Source organism: Myotis nattereri, assembly GCF_964212035.1.
Source record: "Myotis nattereri genome assembly, chromosome: 13".
Lineage (NCBI taxonomy): Eukaryota > Metazoa > Chordata > Mammalia > Chiroptera > Vespertilionidae > Myotis > Myotis nattereri.
In genome coordinates, this window is record NC_138088.1 from 39,038,840 (window position 1) to 39,059,329 (window position 20,490).

Below are 20,490 nucleotides of genomic sequence, written 5' to 3' on the forward strand. Positions count from 1 at the left end.
AGCCCGTTCTCAGACTTCCTTCCTTTGTGCATAAGGCAGGTAAAAAAAATAAAAGAAAGTAGCCTAGCCGGTTTTGCTCAGTGGATAGAGCGTCGTCCTGCAGACTGAAGGGTCCCGGTTCAATTCCAGTCAAGGGCATGAACCTCAGTTGCAGGCTCCTCCCCGACCCAGCCCCTGGTCGGGGCACGTGGAGGAGGGAACCAATTGATGTATTTCTCTCTGTCTTTCCCTCTCTCTTCCAGTCTCTAATGGAAAAACATCCTCGGGTGAGGATTAAAAAAAAAAAAAGTAATACAAAGAGGCATGCTGGTCCTCCTAAGGCTAAGCACAGAGAAGGACAAAGGGGACGCACACAGGAAAGCTCTCTTGGCTGTGTGTCACTTAGAGTTACTTGAGGTTTGAATTTTTTTTTATTGTTTTTTTAGGTTTGAATTTAATAGAGAGAAAAATTGTGTTCAGGAGCAGTTTCATCACTGGGATCGGGATCAGTAATAGCGAGGAAGTAAATACAAAGGAAGCCACAGAAACCTAAAAATAAAAATCAGAGCAGAGATTAAAGAAACACACGTGTAAACAGGAAATCAATAGAAAAAATTAATGAAAAAAAGCTGTTTTTGAAAGTTCAGTAGAATTGATAAACCCATATAGCCAGTACCCCCTGAAAAGAGAGAAGACACAAATTACTGTTGTCCAAGCGAAAAGAAGGGCCATTGCTTTGATGCCATGGACATTAAAAGGATCATAAAGGAATATTATGGACAACTCTATGCCCACAAATTTACTAACCTACGTGAAATGGGCCATTTCCTTAAGCACAGTCTGTCAGAACTGACAAGAGAGAGTCACAGCAACAGGTCCTTCGAGAAGAACACGTGAATCTGGTGGGGCCTGTGATCATCCTGGGAGCTCCTTACCCCGGAACCCTCCAGGGAACAGGGGCAGCTCTGAGGGGAGAAGGGAAAGCCCTGTGGAGGTGCAGCTCATGTGAGGAATCCCATCTGCATGCCCACCCTCCAGTGCACCTGCACTGCTGAGCGGGGCCTCACCGCTACCTGGACCCACACGGCCAGGGCACCAGCTCTCAGAGCATCCAGCCTCTGGCCCTCCACAAACTTTCACCACTCACCACCCAGTTCAAAGCTATTATTATTTTTTTAAAATATATTTTTATTGATTTCAGAGAGGAAGGGAGAAGGATAGAGAGATAGAAACATCAATGATGAGAGAGAATCACTGGTCAGCTGCCTCCTGCACGCCCACTACTGGGGATCGAGCCCACAACCCAGGCATGTGCCCTTGGCTGGAGTCGAACCTGGGACCTTTCAATCCGCAGGCTGAGGCTCTATCCACTGAGCCAAACTGGCTAGGGCAAAGCTATTATTTTAATCAACAGATATATATTGAGGCCCAGAAGCATCTTTTGCTTGCTCTTCCCACGGGGTTACAGATAACATGAAGATCAAGGAAGAGTGTTTTGATAAACCAAGGGATTCTAGTATCTGAACTGCTCACAGAGAATGTGTGCCTTGAGGAGAGTGGACGCACCTGTGGGATTGAGATCTGCTACTTAGAGTATCTAGACCAGGGGTGGGCAAACTTTTTGACTCGAGGGCCACAATGGGTTCTTAAACTGGACCGGAGGGCCGGAACAAAAGCATGGATGGAGTGTTTGTGTGAACTAATATAAATTCAAAGTAAACATCATTACATAAAAGGGTACGGTCTTTTTTTTTTTTTAGTTTTATTCATTTCAAACGGGCCGGATCCGGCCCGCGGGCCGTAGTTTGCCCACGGCTGAGCTAGACTGTACAACAGAACAAGAGCAACATAACTGATTTCTATTTAATAAAACTTCTGAAAACTGTTATCACCGTCAAGATGCAAAGTGAACACAAGCGAAACTACTACGCGCTTGTTCTTGGCTGAACAGCTTTGCCCTCAGACAACCCTGCTTGCACACTATACCCCTCCAGGATCCGCCCGATCTGGGGGACTCTCCAGTGACTTCCATGAACTGTTTTCTTGTAATTTCTCCAGATTGAAACATTGTTCTCCGGGAGAAAGTGAGATTTGTCGAGCTACTCCAGCATGGCCAGGATTAACTTCTCCACCTTATCACCGGACTTCAGGAAAGGGACCCACTTCCATCCCAGCCCCACAGCTCCTGCCCTGGACTGAGTTCTGGTAAGAGGCTGGGGCGTCCGGTTTGTCCTGATTTCAATCCCTGACCTCCCTCACTCATCACACAGTCATTCCTTAAGTCCATTCTGAAAGACAGTGTAGCTTGTTAAGATGTGGCTTCTGAAGTCAGATGGTCAGGGTTCAAGTCTTTATCTCTGCCACCTATAAACCAAGTGTCCTTGGATAGGAAGGATATTTCACCTTTGTGTGCCTCACTCTTCTCATCTCTGAAATGGGGAGGGTAGCAGTCCTGACCTCAGAGGGCTGTTGTGCGCATTACATGAGATGATTCAGCCAGAGCATAATGTCAAACGCTAAAAACATGAGCTATTGTTGGTGGGTTCTGGTACCCACACAGGCACTGGGATCCAGACGGAGAAGGACCAGATGAGAGACACTGTGTTTCTTTAGACCTGGTTTATGGAAGGCCGGACCACGTACTGGCCTTGCGATTTTGGACATGTCAGTGGACATGTTTGTGCCTCAGTGTCCATATCGGTTAAATGGGGGTGGATTAAACTGTACCAATTTCACTGAATATAAGGACTGAGTATGTTGTTTTCATAGGAGAATAGGGTCTACCACATCATAAATACTTCGAAGTTATATCGCTGTGAGGATCGTTTTTACTTATTGTAATGATGCACCACAATGTACTTACCACCTCCAGTAGCACTTTAATTTTTTTCAAATCTATCATGAATAATCATGAAATGAACGTCCACATCCATACGATTAAGGGACACATTCAAGAATATCCATGAAATAAATGCATAAGAAGTGGAATTGCTTGAAAGACAGGTATGTGCCTTTTCATTTTAACAGACATGGTCAAATCCACCTTCAAAGAGAAAGCATGAATTCACACTCCCACAAACAATTCACTCTTTCATTCATTCATTCAAATAGCCATTCATTTTCTCAAATATTTACTGAGCCAAAATGTGCCAGGCACTACTCCAGCCGATGGATATTTGTTAGTGAGCAAAACAAAGATCCTTGCTTACCTGGAACATGTATGTTAGCAGATGGTAGGTACACACGAGTAATTCAGTGTGGTTTTAATTTTTATTCCCCCCACAACTAATAAAGTTGAGGACTTTTTCTCATGTTTATTGACCACATGAAAATCCTCTCTGTGAAGTGACTATTCAAACATTTTGTCCATTTGAAAAATACTTGGGCGTCTTTGTGTTGTTTTTAGTTCTTTATGAAATCTGGATATAAGTCCTTTTGTGGATATATTCATTGGAGATATTTCTCCCAGTCTGTACCTTGCCTTTTGAGTATCTTAAATGGTATCTTTTGATGAATAGGTAGGAGTTTAAATACTAATTTAACTAAAGACCTATTTATTGATCTCTTATAATTAGTACTTTTTGTGGCCCATTTTTGAAAAATTTTTGCAGAGTTCAAGGTCATAAAGACTTTCTCTTATGTCTCACACTAGAGGCTTTATAGTTTTATATCTTTTTTTAAAAATATATTTTATTGATTTTTTACAGAGAGGAAGGGAGAGAGATAGAGTTAGAAACCTCGATGAGAGAGAAACATCGATCAGCTGCCTCCTGCACATCTCCTACTGGGGATGTGCCCGCAACCCAGGTACATGCCCTTGACCGGAATCGAACCTGGGACCTTTCAGTCCGCAGGCCGACACTCTATCCACTGAGTCAAACCGGTTTCGGCTAGTTTTATATCTTTTGTTTTGTTTTGTTAACCCTCACCTGAGGATATTTCTCCACTGATTTTTAGGGAGAGTGGACAAGAGAGGGAAAGGCAGAGAGGAACATCGATGTAAGAGAAACATGTCGATTGGTTGCCTCCTGCACGAGCCCCGGCCAAGGCCTGGGCCGGGGAAGAGCCTGCAACCGAGGTTTGTGCCCTTGACCAGAATCGAACCTAGGACCCTTTGGACCGCAGGCCAATGCTCTATTTACTGAGCCAAACCAGTTAGGACTATTGTTTTATTTTTTAAAGGATGGGGAGATTAGAAGAGACAGAGCTCAGGAATGTCATTCCTCCTGGTACGAAAGAGGTGGATAACGGCTAACACACCAAACAGAGTGCGTCTGGCTCGTTCAGATGAGGCGAGAGTCTTGTTCTGCAACCTGTGCCTTCCTCAGACGGGAACGAAACAAAGTTCATAGGAGGGAGGTACAGAGCCGAACCCACTGACAACTGGGCTGGTGTCAATGTCCTTCGGATCAACCAGAGGTTTCAAGGTGAAATGCTGTAAAATGTGGGTCAGTAGTAAAAACAACTCCATGCGGGCCAGGCCTTCTCCAACACACACTCTTTTTCCTGAAAATGACACACAAATTAATTATGCATTCCATTCTACTTCTGAGTTAGCACACAAAGAGGCTTAAAAAAGATGGGACGAATAAGTAAATACATATATTAATAAAAGCCGAGTTAACCTACGGCTTCTCCTACCTACATCGAAACCTGGTTTTCTTCATTTCCTCAGCACATGTTTTGTGTGCATGCTATATGAAAAGATCTTTTATGTGCATCCACGTTGGATTGGCTTTGCCGAGACCTGTCAGTGACATCTTTCTACACACACACACACACACACACACACACACACACACTCACTCACTCACTCACCTTAACATAAGACACACACTGCACTTTTCCATCTACCTCCAACCCAAGACCCATCAATAGGTTTGTGTCTCCTCATTGGATTCTAAAGGATAATCTTAACCTTGTCATGTCCCTGCTTTACAAAATTCCAAGAGCTTACCATTGCCAAGAATGAAAAGAAACATCACAAACTAGCCACAAGCACTACCATTCACTAATTCCCAAACAGACTGCCAATCTCAGGTGTTATCTCAGATTCCAGTCATTCCTCCAAACGGAACAGCCTTCCCCTTTGCTCTGCCGGCTGATACTCTCCACATCTTTCTGGATGCAGCTCAGAGGCCGTTTATCCTATGCAAACTTCTCTGACCTGCTCAGGGTATGTAATTCACTCCCTCATCAGTTTTCCTCAACCCTCACTAATGCTTCTTTACCGCACCCTTCACACGAAATTCTAATTATTCACCTGTCTCACAGACTGGAACATACGCTCTTAAGGTAAGGCCTTAGATCTTATAACGGTACCCACAGTGTCAGGACCAAAGCGAGCCTGCAAGCCCTGTGATGCGAATAGAAATCTCCAGCAGGCGCATTATACAGGAAGAAAGATAAGGAGGAGGATAGCAGTCTTGCTTTGGGATCATCTCTGGGAATCGCACATAATTTGCTGCCATGAGACCAAGTGATTTTCTTAGATATCTAATCAGGAGCCAATCTCCAATTTTTGCCTCTGTTTCAGTGACTTCTATAGGAAAGGCCCTTCGCCCCCTGCGCTTCCCGCTGTTTCTCCATTGGAGTGCGCTGAACATTCTCTATTTCTCCCGCTTCTCAGCCCATTCTGTGTGTGTTTGTCTTTTATGCTTGCTCTGTGTTGAGGAAGCCAGTTTCTATGGACTGCATAAACCCTGAAGTTAGTGCCTTCTGGATTCTGAATAAACTCAGAGGACTAGGTATTGAAACCACCAGAGTATTAATTTCCTCAATCCCACCCTGTCAGGCCGCAGGCTAGCCAGTGGCTGTTTTCCTCCACCTACAGATGCATCTCCAGTTGAGGCATCCTGTATCTGCTAAAGATCTCGCCCTAGCTGGTTTTGCTCAGTAGATAGAGAGTTAGCCTGCGGACTGAAGGGTCCTGGGTTTGATTCTGATCAAGGGCATGTACCTGGGTTGCGGGCTCAATCCCCGGCCCTGATCGCATGTGAGAGGCAACCAATCGATGTGTCTCTCACATCGATGTTTCTCTCTGTCTCTCCCCATCTCTTCTAGTCTCTCTAAAAATCAATGGAAAAACATCCTCGGGTGAGGATTAACAAAAAAAATCTATCTGGGTTCCAGTAACAGCCTCCTTCCCTCATTCCTTCCATCCTCGGATGGGAATGTCTTTCTGCTGGTGCTCGCCCCTAAGTACCTTCGCGCACCTCGTTACTTCCCTCAACCCTCCCTCACCTCTGAAACGGTCTTTCCGTTCAACTTTCTTTAGTTGACCTTTTTGAGTATGCCGCCTATTTTCCCCCCGGGACCCTGATAAATTAAAGAAAGATACTCAAATGCTTCCTGCAAGAAACTTTCTCCTACCCCCCAACTACTCTGCCCTCTGCCCCTGCCCCCTGGGCTCCCACAACAGCCCCTCAAAGACCATTTGCCTTTCTGGGGTCTCATTGCCTATTAATTTGGCTTCCTCTTTCTTAGAGAGAGGGTCTGTTTCTTATTCACATTTAGTCCTTGGATCTGAAATGCGTCTGCTACATATAGGGTCCTAGTAAAGTGTATTGAATGAACTGGCTTCTCAGGGAAGGGGAGGAAAGTCTTACTGGAATTGAACTTCTAGGAGGAGCTCTAAGGAATCTCAGTGGTGGATTATGGGACAGAACTCAGTGAGCAGCCTCCAATCCAAAGAGAAATAACCTGGACTTTGGGAGTGGTGCCTCTGGCCTCATGCAAATGACAATTGGTCCAGCCCAGTGTAGCCTCCATGCAAAGCTCTTCCTCATTTCATTTGACCCCTGAATATAGAGGGGAAAAAAATGAAGCTTGCTTGCCTGCTGAAAAGGGCATGAAGTAGTTGCTCTTCTTAAAGTTGCCGCTTTCATCTAGGAAGTGTCCGGGATCAAACTGATGTGGGTTGGGAAACTCTTTGTCATCATGCAGGAGAGAAGTCAGGGATGTGACTATGGCTGTGCCCTGATACAAAGAGAAACAGATAAACTGGATTATAAAGAAGGTTACGGAGCTTGGAAAAAAGTCCCTTGTCTACTCCTTTTGATTTACAGATGAGGAGATTGAGGCATAAAAAGGAGGATTTATGTACTTCACGTCCGGGGCTTGGTCTTCAATCATATGATGCCAGTTCATGGACCCCAGGCCATCAGCACTGCTCTTCAGGAAACTAAGGACACTCCCTGGGGAGCACTGTTCTCCATAAATTGCACTATTGTCTAAAAGCGCTGATGTCACTGAAAATACAGCCCATTCTCTCTGAAACCAAGTATGAGGTCCTCCTCAAAACTCTACCGGCGTGGCCATGTTCTTGAAAACCCTTAATTTCCCAATCAGAATGAAAAACGGGTATGAATCCCCTCCTACTACTATGGTCTTTCAATATTGAATTGTTGCTTTTTATTTTTCTCATGAAAATTGTGATCACGAAGTGAAACAGATAGTGGAGGAGGCAGGGGGAGGGTAGGATACTGGCTCAGTGATCAGAGTAATAAAGCCTACAGTGGGAAGCAGGAAGTGGACAGCAGACTGGGCTCAGGGGCGGGCGGAGTGTCCTAAACATCCTGTGGGAATCTAAGCAGTATTATATTTATACAATAGTGTCACCCAACTAGAGCAGTGGTTCTCAACCTTCTGGCCCTTTAAATACAGTTCCTCATGTTGGGACCCAACCATAAAATTATTCTCGTTGCTACTTCATAACTGTAATGTTGCTACTGTTATGAATCGTCATGTAAATATCTGCTATGCAGGATGGTCTTAGGCGACCCCTGTGAAAGGGTCGTTCGACCGCCAAAGGGGTCGCGACCCACAGGTTGAGAACCGCTGAACTAGAAGGAAGGGAGCGTGTCATCAGAGGGTGAGGAGCCTGAGTCAGGAACGTGCAATGCCTGTAGGAAGTTAGGCAGCCTGTGATTCTAACCACAGTGAGAGTGGAAAGCTGAGGTTCCTATGGAGGCGTGTAGATGAAACATCTCTCACCTTCGGAATAAAGTATCCTCTGAACTTAATGTCCTGGTTCACCAGGTGGGGCAGGTTGTTGGGGACGAGGTCAATGTATCTCTGGATCTCGTGGATCACGGCATCCATGTAGGGCATGCGGCTCTTGTCCTGCATGCAAGGGCTCCGCTCTCTGCCGACCACACGGTCAATCTCTTCCTGGGCTTTAGCTGGCGAGGTAGGGATCAGAATTTATGTGAGATGAAAAGACTTAAAACGATCTTCTTAATTTTGGTTACATTGTGGTGGGAGATGGGGAGAAGGGAAAAGTGCACATGGCTACTACCTCCTTGAGGGGAAAAAATAAACAGAATTTCAGTCTCCTGGCAAATTGGAATCTCATTGGAGACTTCAGTATATGGACATGTCAAACACAACTGTACCATGAAATTCATTTCTCAATTCTGATTCTCTACTTTGTGTATTTTTGTTTGATAGACTCAGGGGTCTGGGATCTTGAAGGCTCACTACAAACCATGTAGTTTAATCTTTGTGTATGAAGCTTTTGTTTCATTAAATCTGTAACTTCCACGGGGGTAAGAACTAGCCAGTGAGGTAAATGCTTAATAAATAGAGCACCTACATAAGATGTTTAGTTGGCTCTGCATATAGGAACAAGAAGTAATTTAACATTTATTTAGCATGCAAAATTTGACAGGCATGCTGCGCCATTTATTATATTACTTTATAAATTTCTCAAAAACAGTACTAAGTGTTAGGTATTAGTTTGTGTATCTTAAAAATGAAGAAACAGCCGAAACCGGTTTGGCTCAGTGGCTAAAGTGTCGGCCTGCGGACTGAAAGGTCCCAGGTTTGATTCCGGTCAAGGGCATGTACCTGGGTTGCGGGCACATCCCCAGTGGGAGATGTGCAGGAGGCAGCTGATCGATGTTTCTCTCTCATCGATGTTTCCAACTCTCTATCTCTCTCCCTTCCTCTCTGTAAAAAATCAATAAAATGTATTTTTAAAAAAAAATAAAAAAAAATGAAGAAACAGGTCCAGAAAAGTCAATATATTTCTTAAGGACATCCAGGTATTATGTGGTCTTTCTCATTCCCAAGCCTACAATCTTAGAAATTGGGTAAGATTACTGAAAGTAGTTGTTAATGAATTATATTTTTCCTTTATCTACAAAGGGTATCCTGTTAATAAAATATAGCTTAAGTAAGACTATTCATTAGTTAAAAACAAATGCTTGTTAACTTTTCCTTTGTGGGAAAGACTCTGTGAATGTTACGAAGTATTATCGTCTCCCTTAACCAGATGAAGAGCTGGTCTGACACAAATCGAGGACAGTCCACCAGTGCAGCGAGGACAGTGACCTCTGCCCTTCTGCCATTTAAATAGATTTTTCTCACCCAACTGGTGTGGCTCAGTGGTTGAGAGTCGACCCATGAACCAGGAGGTCATGGTTCAATTCCTGGTCAGGGCACACGCCCAGGTTGGGGGCTCAATCCCCAGTAGGCAGCCAATCAATGTGTCTCTGTCATCATTGATGTTTCTATCTCTCTATACCTCTCCCTTCCTCTCTCTCAAAAAATCAATAAAAATATATTTAAAATAAATAGTTTTTTCTCTTTTTGTAATAATCTAATTTGAATGTAAGTTAGTCACGGAAATTTTCTCGTACATCGTCTAGGCAGATGAGGAGTGGGATAGTCATAGTATTGCCTGCTCATTTCTACCTGAAATTTTTATCCTGCACAACATCTGCGAGCATACCTGCGACCTCTGGGTGCTTCAGCAGGAGCAGGAGTCCATATTTCAGGGTGGTGGCCGTTGTCTCCGTTCCCGCACTAAACATATCCCATATGGTAATGATCAAGTTGTCCATGGTAAACACAGACTGTTTATTGTGCTTTTCCTAGGAATGATGTATTAGAATTACTTGATAAATTAACGAGCCTTTGAGATACCATAACGTAACTCCATATAACACCATTATTTGCTTAATTTGCTTATTTGGCCAATTAAGCCAGACGTTAGAGAGTGTAATAGCTAAAGGTAAAGTCAGATGAGTTGTGAGGAGTCCTTCAAACAGTTTAAATAAAATCAGAGCTATAAACTTTCAATAAGTCCTTTCTGATTCCTCACTTTCTCACCCATGAGAGCCATTCAGTTCTTTCAAACGTAATTTTTATCAAGTCATCATGGCTAGTCCCTGTCAGTTCTAGCATTTATTGTCTATTTCATTGTCTAAATTTCACATTCGAGCTCCAGAACCACTCACCCCCTAACAGCATCACTGTTCCCAACGTCGCCAGTAGTTACACCCATGGTAGTTCCTCAGTAACTTCGAGGACTCCACACGCTTGATCATCTAGACCTATTTTGTCATCTGTTCATCTGAGCCAGTTTCCTCTAAAACTACCTCCTCTGGGAAGACTTCCTAGTATCTTTCTGAAGGTTAGCCTTTCTAGATGCCTATCCATTCCTGTGTTCCCTCACATGTTACATCTTGCATTCATGGAACTTATTTTATGAATGCTATATGTTGTTTATCATTAATCTTGAATGTGTGTGTACTTCTTTGCGTATGTGTGTGAATGTGTGTACGTGTGCGTGTATTTCAACCTGTTCCAAATAAAGATCCAGCTTTAATCATGTAAATCATTTTTAGGAAGCATCTGGGGCTATCTCAAGACACCCAATATGATTTGCACAAGTAAGAGATTGCACAAGCAATTAATACAGCCTTAGGAAGGAGCTTTGGATTTAATATCCCAATTTCACTGAAAAGATCAGAACTCATCCGAGCCACATCACCCACAAAAGATGAAGTTGCAAATCAGGGTCATTTGTACCTTTTCCATTTTAATCATGAAGTAGTCAATAAAGTCTCGAGGGTTACTGAGGTCCAAGGATTCCTGGTGTTCTTTTATTTGCTCCAAAATAAATTTTTTCTGTTCAGTAAAGTTGTTAAAGAATTCATTATGACTTCCTGGGAGATAATGCATTAAATAGGGGAAAGCATTGTAGATCTGAAAGAGTACAGAATAATTCATTAATTTCTCACCAAACTCTTATTGGCCTCTATTGTGTATCAGACACTTTGCTAGATGCTGAGTAGGTGAAGATGAATCAGGCATGCATCCTGCACTAGAACATACTTGGCCATTCCCAATCCTGGAGTTTACTGACTCTGCTTTAACCGGCACCTTCATGACCTAATACCGTTGGTGGGCGCTGGAACAGTTTATTCGGGCTGGTAGCTTGTATCAAACTCGATAGAAAATCAAGAAGTCTGGATTCTAGGTCTAGCTCATTAATGGTCTTCGTTAGTCTACTTTGAGAATATGCTTCCTGTGTGTGGGTGATAGTTTCCTGTTCCAAAAAATGAGGAGTTGACTCTTTGTTCTCCAGGGTCCTTCCCAGGTGGAACATTGAAAAACCTTCTGATCCACACAAAACTTTAGTTGTTAATGATTATATATCAGAGGTTACTAATATTTTCTGACTGTGTCCTATAGCAAGAAATACATACATTTTACACCATTACCCTCTTAATCTATAGAAAAAAAAGTTTCTAAAAAAATACCTTATCCTTTGATGCAGTTTAATATAATATTTTTCTTTCTATTGGTATGTTTCATGCTTTAAATTTAACACATTGAGTTGATTTGATAACTCACTAGTTGCTTACAAATGATAGTTTGCTAAACATCACTTCAGCCATTTTGAAATAGGGCAAAGGGATGGGGTAGGCATAAGCAATAGATTAGTCAGAAAATTATTTCTCATTTAAAGAGAACCTTGACTTTACCTGTATCCAAGTGGTGCTTACAATCCTCAAGTTTTCATTAAAATAGTGTAGCAAGGTCAGCAACTTCTCATCGCTGTACTCAAAGCGGCTCTGGAAGATAACGGAGCAGATCACATTGCAGGGAGCACAGCCCAGGAGGAGAGAAGGGTTGCAGGGAGATGCTGAAAACAACAGGAGCTAAAAGTTAGAGCAGAATGTTCATAGGCATCTTAAGTTGACCGTGTAAAATAACCGAGAAAGGTTGACTCCAAAGGTTGTTTAAGTATAGGAGCTACCTAGACGTGCCACCCTCACCATAAACGCAGCATGCCTAAAATAAAATGTGTTGTGTTTCCCCAAACATAACTGTCTAACCCAGTCCAGTTTATCAATTTCCCTCAAGTATTCTTCTCTTTACAGCATTCGCCAAATAAGAGCCACGAGGTTAATTCACAAGATCTTTTAAAAATAGCTTTCAGCCGAAACCGGTTTGGCTCAGTGGATAGAGCGTCGGCCTGCGGACTGAAAGGTCCCAGGTTCGATTCCGGTCAAGGGCATGTACCTGGGTTGCGGGCACATCCCCAGTAGGAGATGTGCAGGAGGTAGCTGATCGATGTTTCTCTCTCAGCAATGTTTCTAACTATCTCTCTCTCTTCCTCTCTGTAAAAAATCAATAAAATATATTTTTAAAAAATAGCTTTTAAATTTTATTTATTATAATATTACTGACTGTATTCCCTATGCTGTACTGTACATCCCCATGGCTATTTTGTAACTCCCGATCTGTACTTCTCAATCCCTTCACCTTTCTCACTCACTCTCCCAACCTCCCTCCCCTCTGGCAACCATCCGTCCGTTCTCTGTGTCTACGAGCCTGTTTCTCTTTTGTTTATTCACTTACATGGTTCTTTAGATTTCACATAAAAGTGAAATCGTATGGTATTTGTCTTTCTCTGACTGACTTACTTCACTCAGCATGACACCCTCTAGGTCATCCATGCTGTCGCAAAGAGTAGGAGTTCGTTCTTTCTGTGGCAAAAACACCTTTGAAGGTGTAAGATTTGGCCTTCAGTGTGATGCTTCATGATGCCCATAAGAAACTGAGCAACCTAAGTAAGAAAATCAAGTGACTGGGGACACCTGAAATCTTACTTTACAAAACACAGCTGAAAAAGTCGGGTGTGCTTTTCTTGTAGAAGAGATGATTTATGAGAGAAATTGGACTTACATTCCGGTATTTGAAAAACGATGTTACAGTACAGCAAGCAGGCTTTCTATATGTAATAAAGAATATGACTCCATTCTTTGGTATGGGGCTGCTGACAGCTTTAAGCCTTACCTTTTCTTCCTCTGCTCACATCTGGACAAACTGGTTTTTAAAAGCTCAGGTGTTCCCTTCTTTGGCACAAGCAGGGTGTTTAACCACACAAGCCCTGGCGGGCACAGGGAACCCCCTCTCACCCCCTAACCACCATAGAAACCTCACCCCAGCGTCCTTTCCCTCCTCTGTCAGGCCATTCTGGGGTCTGCTGAGGAGCCACCGCCCCTCCCCAGAAAGCCTCCCTGCCCACCTACACTCCTGCCTGAGCCGTGCTGCCGCCCTGTGCGCGGCAAGGTTTTGCCATAAATTCTACCCCTGAACCACCAGTGCTTTATTTTCAGTTTCACTGAGATGTCATTGACATTCAGCACAGTATGTTTCACGTGCACAGCATAACGACTTGATGTACATATATTATGAAATATGCGCAAGGTTTCCAAGAAGCTACTAGAGAAATTACTAGTTTTTCAAGTTATTGTGGCTAAACTACTAGCTGGCTGCCAAAACCCAAGTTCTCCTCTTCTTCCGGGGCCACAGACAGCCGTGTTTCCAGTTCTGAGAGGTGGGCTAGCTGGAAGTTACAGCTCATGGAAGAGAAGATGGGTTGGGTACCGCTGCCATGCTGGGCTCTTTTCCTTGTTCTTCGCTCCTTCCACTCCCACAAAGAGGGATGAATCCCGGGTGACACTGGAAGCCACATGGTGAAGCTACCAAAGCCCCTACCAACCTGGTACCCGGAGAACCTGAGAAAGCCCGCTTCCCCTCTTCCTACGGGTACGAGAGCAAAAGGCGAGCTTCTGCTGTGCCTGAGCCATCCCGCCTCTGCAGTCTATCTGTGATAGCATCACCCAAGCTGCTCCTGTCAATGACACAGACACACACCGTTGGTCTTCTTTAAAGCTTCCACCAGACACAGGGCTTCCTCTCGAATTCTGTCTTCAATGGTCTTCTTGCCCATTCCCATGTTCCGCAAAACCGTGAGGGAGAAACGCCGGGTGTGCTTCCACATTTCTCCGTTGCTGAAAACAATTCCTATAGGGACAAAAAATAGATAAAAAAGGATAACTTCCATTTTCATGAATCCTCGCTGACAGGCTTTATCTCAGAAAATGATAATGTCATTAAGCAGAAATGTCAATATCATGGTGCCGGCCTCAGACATTCCCACTGCGCCCTGTTCGCCTGCCTTCTCTCTTACCCCAGCCTGGTGCTCACTGTCAAGACTCTCGGCTTGACATCTTACTGGACTCTTCTTCATCCATGAACTCCTCTAAACTTCGCAGTAACTCTGTGAACCAGTTTTTGTCCCCATTTAACTGATAAGAAGGCTGAAGATCACGGAGACAAAATGCTGACGCCTTAAATCACACAGCTAATAAATCATGGTGAGCCCAAGTAATAGATTAAATGTTCAGGGCCAACTTCTGTGCATGGTAAGCGAAAATGGAGCCAATTCTTGGAAGGAGAGACAGCTCGGATGCATTGGAAGGAAGCTCATGAAAATCTATTCCTCAGATAAGGGACGCAGCCGGAGTCCTTCGCATGTTAACATTCTCCCTCTCTTTGTGAAATACCTTCCGTGAAATGTGTCTTAACACCAAGGAAGGTCAGCATTAGACGTCCAGAGTCAAGACGGGACTAGGAAGGAAAAATAACGCTCGTAGGAAGCTTGTCCAAGAAGATCTTCAAGAACAATTCGGAGGAGGGAGGAACCCCACCCAGGCCTTATCTTCTTGCCGGAACCCAGTGACCCCCCTGAGGACGGGGCAGTTTTAAGTCCAACTCCAAAAACAAATGGAAGACAGTTCAAGTACTTAAGTTGAAAAGCTTTTTCTAATATCAATTCCAACCCTTTCTATGTGTTTCTCCATAATCTTCTTTTTAGAGCATATTTGTGCTTTATGCTTTGTATTCTATTGAACTCAAATATTTCTTATCCTTTTTAGATGAGAAGATTAAAGGTAAGGTTGGAAATATTCCAAACTTATGTTGGCTCCATGCATACTATACGCGTTTTCTGAAATAATCTCTTGGCAACCATGTCCCAGGACAGAAAGCAAAATATTTGGTGACTAAAATAACGCAGTCAATTTCTTCCCTCTCGTTCTCATTCTTAGCAGGCCATAACTTAAAACGAGCAGGGCTTAGTCACCAATAGAACATTGTGGTGAGTAGGTTTGCATTGAAATTATCGTTTTATGGCAACATGTGTCGCCTTCATCATTTTAAATATGGATTAATTGTCCTTTACAGAAAATGTTGGAATTATGGTATTTCCATAAATTTCTATACATGCTTGAAGTTTCTCAGTTCCTTCGCCCATTTGGAATCTTGGCAACTTGCAAATCCGCACACATTCCCACATGGAAGCATACCTAATCCCCGGGAGTGGTAGTCTATCACTGGGAAACTGCCTCTGCCAGCAAACTCCTCGCCCCGGTCGATCAGGGCTTCCTTGATGGCCTCGTACCCGTGCAGCACCACCGTGGGCCGCGCACCCAAGTACACAGTGAACACCGGGCCGTAGACCTCCGCTAGCTGGGAGACAAATAGGAGACACCAGAATAGTGAGAACTCAAAACTGAAAATGTAGCTCCAGCCCGTTTTTCTCAGTGGTTAGAGCGTTGGCCCTCAGACTGAAGGGTCCCAGGTTCAATTCTGGTCAAGGGAACATACCTTGGTTGCAGGCTCATCCATGCGTGCAGAGGCAACCAATCAGACACATTGATGTTTCACTCTCTCTCTGTCTCTCCCCCTCCCTCCACTCTCTCTAAAAAGCAATAGAAAAAATACCCTCAGGTGAGGATTAACAAACAAAAAACTAAAAAAGTAGATAAATGAGAGAAATATTCTTTTTAAAAAAATATATTTTATTGATTTTTTACAGAGAGGAAGGGAGTGGGACAGAGAGTTAGAAACATCGATGAGAGAGAAACATCAATCAGCTGCCTCCTGCACACTCCCTACTGGGGATGTGCCCGCAACCAAGGTACATGCCCTTAACCAAAATCGAACCTGGGACCCTTGAATCCGCAGGCTGACGCTCTATCCACTGAGCCAAACCGGTCAGGGCAGAGAGAAATATTCTTAATCTTACCAAAGACATGTAATATTCATTCACTCATTATAAAAGATTTCAATTTCTAGATCCAATAACTTAATAAGAATTCACATTGCTTAAATGGGAATTATCATTATATTATTAGTAATATAGCTGATATTATTACCACCAACAGTCATCCTTTATTCAGCTTCTACTATGTGACTCTGTCATAAATTTTATTTATATTATTTTATTTCTTCTTTTCTGCGAAACCTCTAATTGCTGCAAGTTTCTCCTTCCTTCCTATAGTTATAACTGATATGTTTCTCCTGTTTAGGGGAAGCTTCTTCATGTTGCCCCAGGTGTAGACAAATAATCATTGCTCCTTATCCATTTTCTACATCTTCTCTTTAGCACCAGAGACCTCTATGTTTCATTACTACATCCGGACAAGGCAGCCTCGTTACAGACCTTTCCCAGCTCCTCTTGTGGCCACGTGACTAGGCTGCCATGATGTTAGCAAGAGTGAAGTGTGTCCGTCCTACCCTGTTGCACAAATGGTCACCCATGCTTTCCGTTTCTCCCCCTACTCATGGGTTGACCCCACTCTTACCCCTTGGAGATGGCCCCACTGTGACCACCAAAATGAAAACAATAGCCTCAGGGCACAGGATGGTCAACCAGATGGAGAAAAACTGGTTCTCTGAATGACCGCACAGAAGAGAGGCAGCCCACCCGCAATCATTTCAACATCATAGACAGAAATAAGCTCTTGTCTTCTTTAAGCCATTGCATTACCGGGGTCTTTCTCTTATGGCAGCTTATTCAGTATATTAAATGATATAGGACTTTCCAATAGTCCAGTGTTTGAGTCCTGCTACCTTGTAATTCATTCTCCATATACAATTTCTTCTCCAATTCCTTCTCCAGAGTGATGTTTTCACACGGCAAATGGTGACATGACAGTCCTGTGAGCACGTTCATGGTATCACATTGTTCTTGTGCTAAGGACCAACATTCTTTTTAACATTATTTAAAATATATTTTTATTGATTTCAGAGAAGAGGGGAGAGGGAGAGGGAGAGAGAAACATCAATGATGAGAGTGAATCACGGATAGGCTGCCTCCTGCATGCCCCCACTTGGGATCAAGCCTGAAACCAGGGCATGTGCCCTGACCAGGAATCAAACCGTGACCTCCTGGTTCATAGGTTGACGCTCAACCACTGACCCATGCCGGTCAGGCTAAAAACCAATATTCTTAAAATCCTTGTAAGACCTGCATGCTCTGGTCCCTGCTGACCTCTCCAATATCATTCACACCATGTTTTTACTTACTCTCTGGGCTACAATGAAACTGGTCCTTTTTCAGACTCTAACAAGCAAGTCTTCTACAGATCGAAAAAGCCTGGGACAAACTTTTCTCAGGTTCTTGTCTGGTTAATGCCTAATCTTTCTTTAGAGCTCAGTTCCAAATTCAGTTCCTTACAGAACCCTTTGCTGACTGCTCCTCCCTCCCCTAGTCCTCCAAGCTACATGGCCTCTTTCTACAGGATCCGTACTACATGGTTTATAATCACACTTGTTTGCATTGTTATATCATAAATACATGCCTACCCTCTGGATTGTAAATTGCATAACGCTAGGATCTTTTTTTTTTTTTTTTTTTTTTTTATTCACCACTGAAAATCCCCAGCACACATAAAAAAGACTAAAATTTTACTGTTTGGGATAGCATGGATGGACCTAGAGGGTGTTATAGTAAGTGAACTGAGTCAGTCAGAGAAAGATAAATACCATATGATTTCACTTATATGTGGAATCTAAAGAACAAGATAAACAAAATTTAAACAGATTCATAGACACAGAGACCGCTGGCGGTTGCTAGAGGGAGGAGGGTTTGGGGGACTGGGTGAAAGAGGTGAAGGGATTAAGAAGTACAAATTGGTAGTTACAAAATCGTCACGGGGATGTAAAGTAGAGCATTGGCAATATAGTCAATAATATTATAATAACTATGTGTAGTGCCAGGTGGGTACTGGAAACATCAGGGGGAACACTTTGGTAAGTGTATGACAGTCAAATCATTCTGCTGTACACCTGGAACTAATACGAAATAAACCCGGGGGTGGGGGGATCCCGAGCACCTAACGATTGTGCCTAGTCAAAGCAGGCATTCAATAACTTGCTGAATACATGCTAGACTAATAACTTGTGCAAACTAATTATTATTCACCTTTTAAAGAAACGGAAATTGAAGCTCAGAGAGATTTTTAAAACTTGCCTAAGGTTGTAAGTTAACAAATGGATGTGCTGGGGTGCCGAAACAGTCCCTTCGAATCCAGCCCAAAACACTGGAAGGAGCTGCCAGGGGCAGTGCCCTGGTAACCAGCTGTCTCGGGGGAGACCGATTTCAGCGGATCCCTTCAAGATTTAGAGAGCTACAGCTACATAAATAGTTAAGAGTTGAGCAGTTATTCACTCATTCATTGAGCAAACATAATAGAAACTGAGGAAGTTCCTGAACCTTTAATTAGTTGCTTAACTCCACCTCACTGAGGTGTGCTTTTAGAAAATGTTAGTGTTGTGACTCTGTAAATCAATGGAGTTTGTAAAAATTGAATGCCAAACCAGTTTGGCTCGGTGGATGGAGCGTCGGCCTGCGGACTGAAGGGTCCCAGGTACGGTTCTGGTCAGGGGCATGTACCTTGGTTGCGGGCACATCCCCAGTGGGAGCTGTGCAGGAGGCAGCTGATCGATGTTTCTCTCTCATCGATGTTTCTGACTCTCTGTCCCTCTCCCTTCCTCTCTGTGAAAAATCAATAAAATATATTTAAAAAAATAAATAAAAATTGAAGGTAGTTTCATTGCCAGTAGAATAATTACTACAAAGAGGACCTAGGTCGCAATATGAGCAGGAAATTCCTCCTTTTGGCAATTTCAACAATCACCTCATGGATCTCACGCCCTTTTGGCCACCATCTAGCTGCACCCCACGTAAAATCATGTCTGGCAGAAAAGGACAAGGACTCTACGATTTCTCTCATATGTGGAATATAAAGCGGAAAGCAACACACAAATAAACAAACCAGCTCACAGACACAAACAGGATGGTGGTTACCAAAAGGGAAGGAGGGCTGAGGGGAGGAGAAGGAGGACAAAAGGGTGAGCTATATGGGGAAGGAAGGAGACTCGACTTGGGATGATGAGCACACAATGCAATATACAGATGATATATTAATAGATTTGAAAACCTGAAACTGTAAAATGTTATTAATCAATGTTACCCCAGTAAATTTAATTAAATTTAAAAAATAAAATTACATCTGGGTGTCCAATGGACACTTCCCTTTAAAACCACTTCTTTAACCTATGGTGTCTAGGACCATATTTTACCTAGATATAGGACTGTTCTACTTACTCATTGCAAACAACTGGAAGAAAATTAATCATACTTAACCTTTCTTAATGATTCATTGAAGTTTTTCATATTTATCTGCAGAATATTTCCAACGACTGGGAGCGGGGTGGGGCCAGGTGGCAGCTTTCCGTGGGCATAGCTTCGGCTCCATAGGAAAAGGAGAATCAAACAAGAAAGACAAATCGCCAGGACTGTGAAGAGATCCATTGATGCGCTTTGCATAAATGCAACTGAAAGTTTATAACCCAAAGATTTTGTGCAAACTCATCTCCCAACATGCACTACGCCTCTGAACTTTTGGGTAAATATTGTTTTATCTTCAGTGTCCTTGGGCCTGCTGGTAGAGAGTACAACAAAACAAAACAAAAAGTACCTCATAGTTACACAACAGCGCTGTGATTACCAGGAGGGTAAAGAGGACTCGCAAGGTAAAGGGGGCCAAATATAGGGTGACGCAAGGAGACTAGATTTTTGGTGGTGAACACACACTCATCAGATGTATTCTTTTAAAGTTGTACACCTGAAATTTGTATGTTTATTAACCAACTAGAGGCCCGGTGCACGAATTCATGCATGGGTGGGGTCCCTTGGGCTGGCTTGTGGAGATCGGGCCCCGGCTCGCACCCCCAATCTCGCAGCCCCGCAGCCCTGCCTGGCACCCCCACCTTGGCCTGGCACCGCCCCTTCACCTGCTCCACCATCCTGCCCAAAGGGCTCCCTGCCCAGCTCCCTCAGTGCCTGGGAGCCAACCAGCAGCCCCGCCCCCCCCCCCCCCCGTGGCCACCCCTGGTCACCATCTGCGGGGCAATCAGCAGGGCGATTGGGCCCCCGCTCGCACCCGCCTTGGCCTGGCACCACCCACTCACCTGCTCCACCACCCCGCCGTGGTCCCATTCTCGTTGTGGCCCATGGGGGCCGGGAGTGCCTCCACTGCTTCCACCTGCCAGCGCCGCGTGGCCGACGCCCGCCAT

At 43.8% G+C, this 20,490-nt stretch overlaps 1 protein-coding gene across 1 annotated transcript; it reads right to left on the reverse strand.

Annotated features, from left to right (window-relative positions):
• Positions 1-4,130: 4,130 nt before the first annotated feature.
• On the reverse strand, positions 4,131-20,490 carry LOC308529220 (cytochrome P450 2C21-like; the record flags this gene model as incomplete). Its single annotated transcript, XM_081105222.1, has 11 exons — positions 4,131-4,485; positions 6,816-6,957; positions 7,975-8,162; positions 9,716-9,857; positions 10,798-10,974; positions 11,757-11,917; positions 13,939-14,088; positions 14,300-14,384; positions 15,349-15,594; positions 19,559-19,642; positions 20,386-20,490. The coding sequence occupies 11 exons, from the start codon at positions 20,488-20,490 to the stop codon at positions 4,304-4,306; spliced, it is 1,662 nt and encodes a 553-aa protein (XP_080961348.1). The 3' UTR covers positions 4,131-4,303.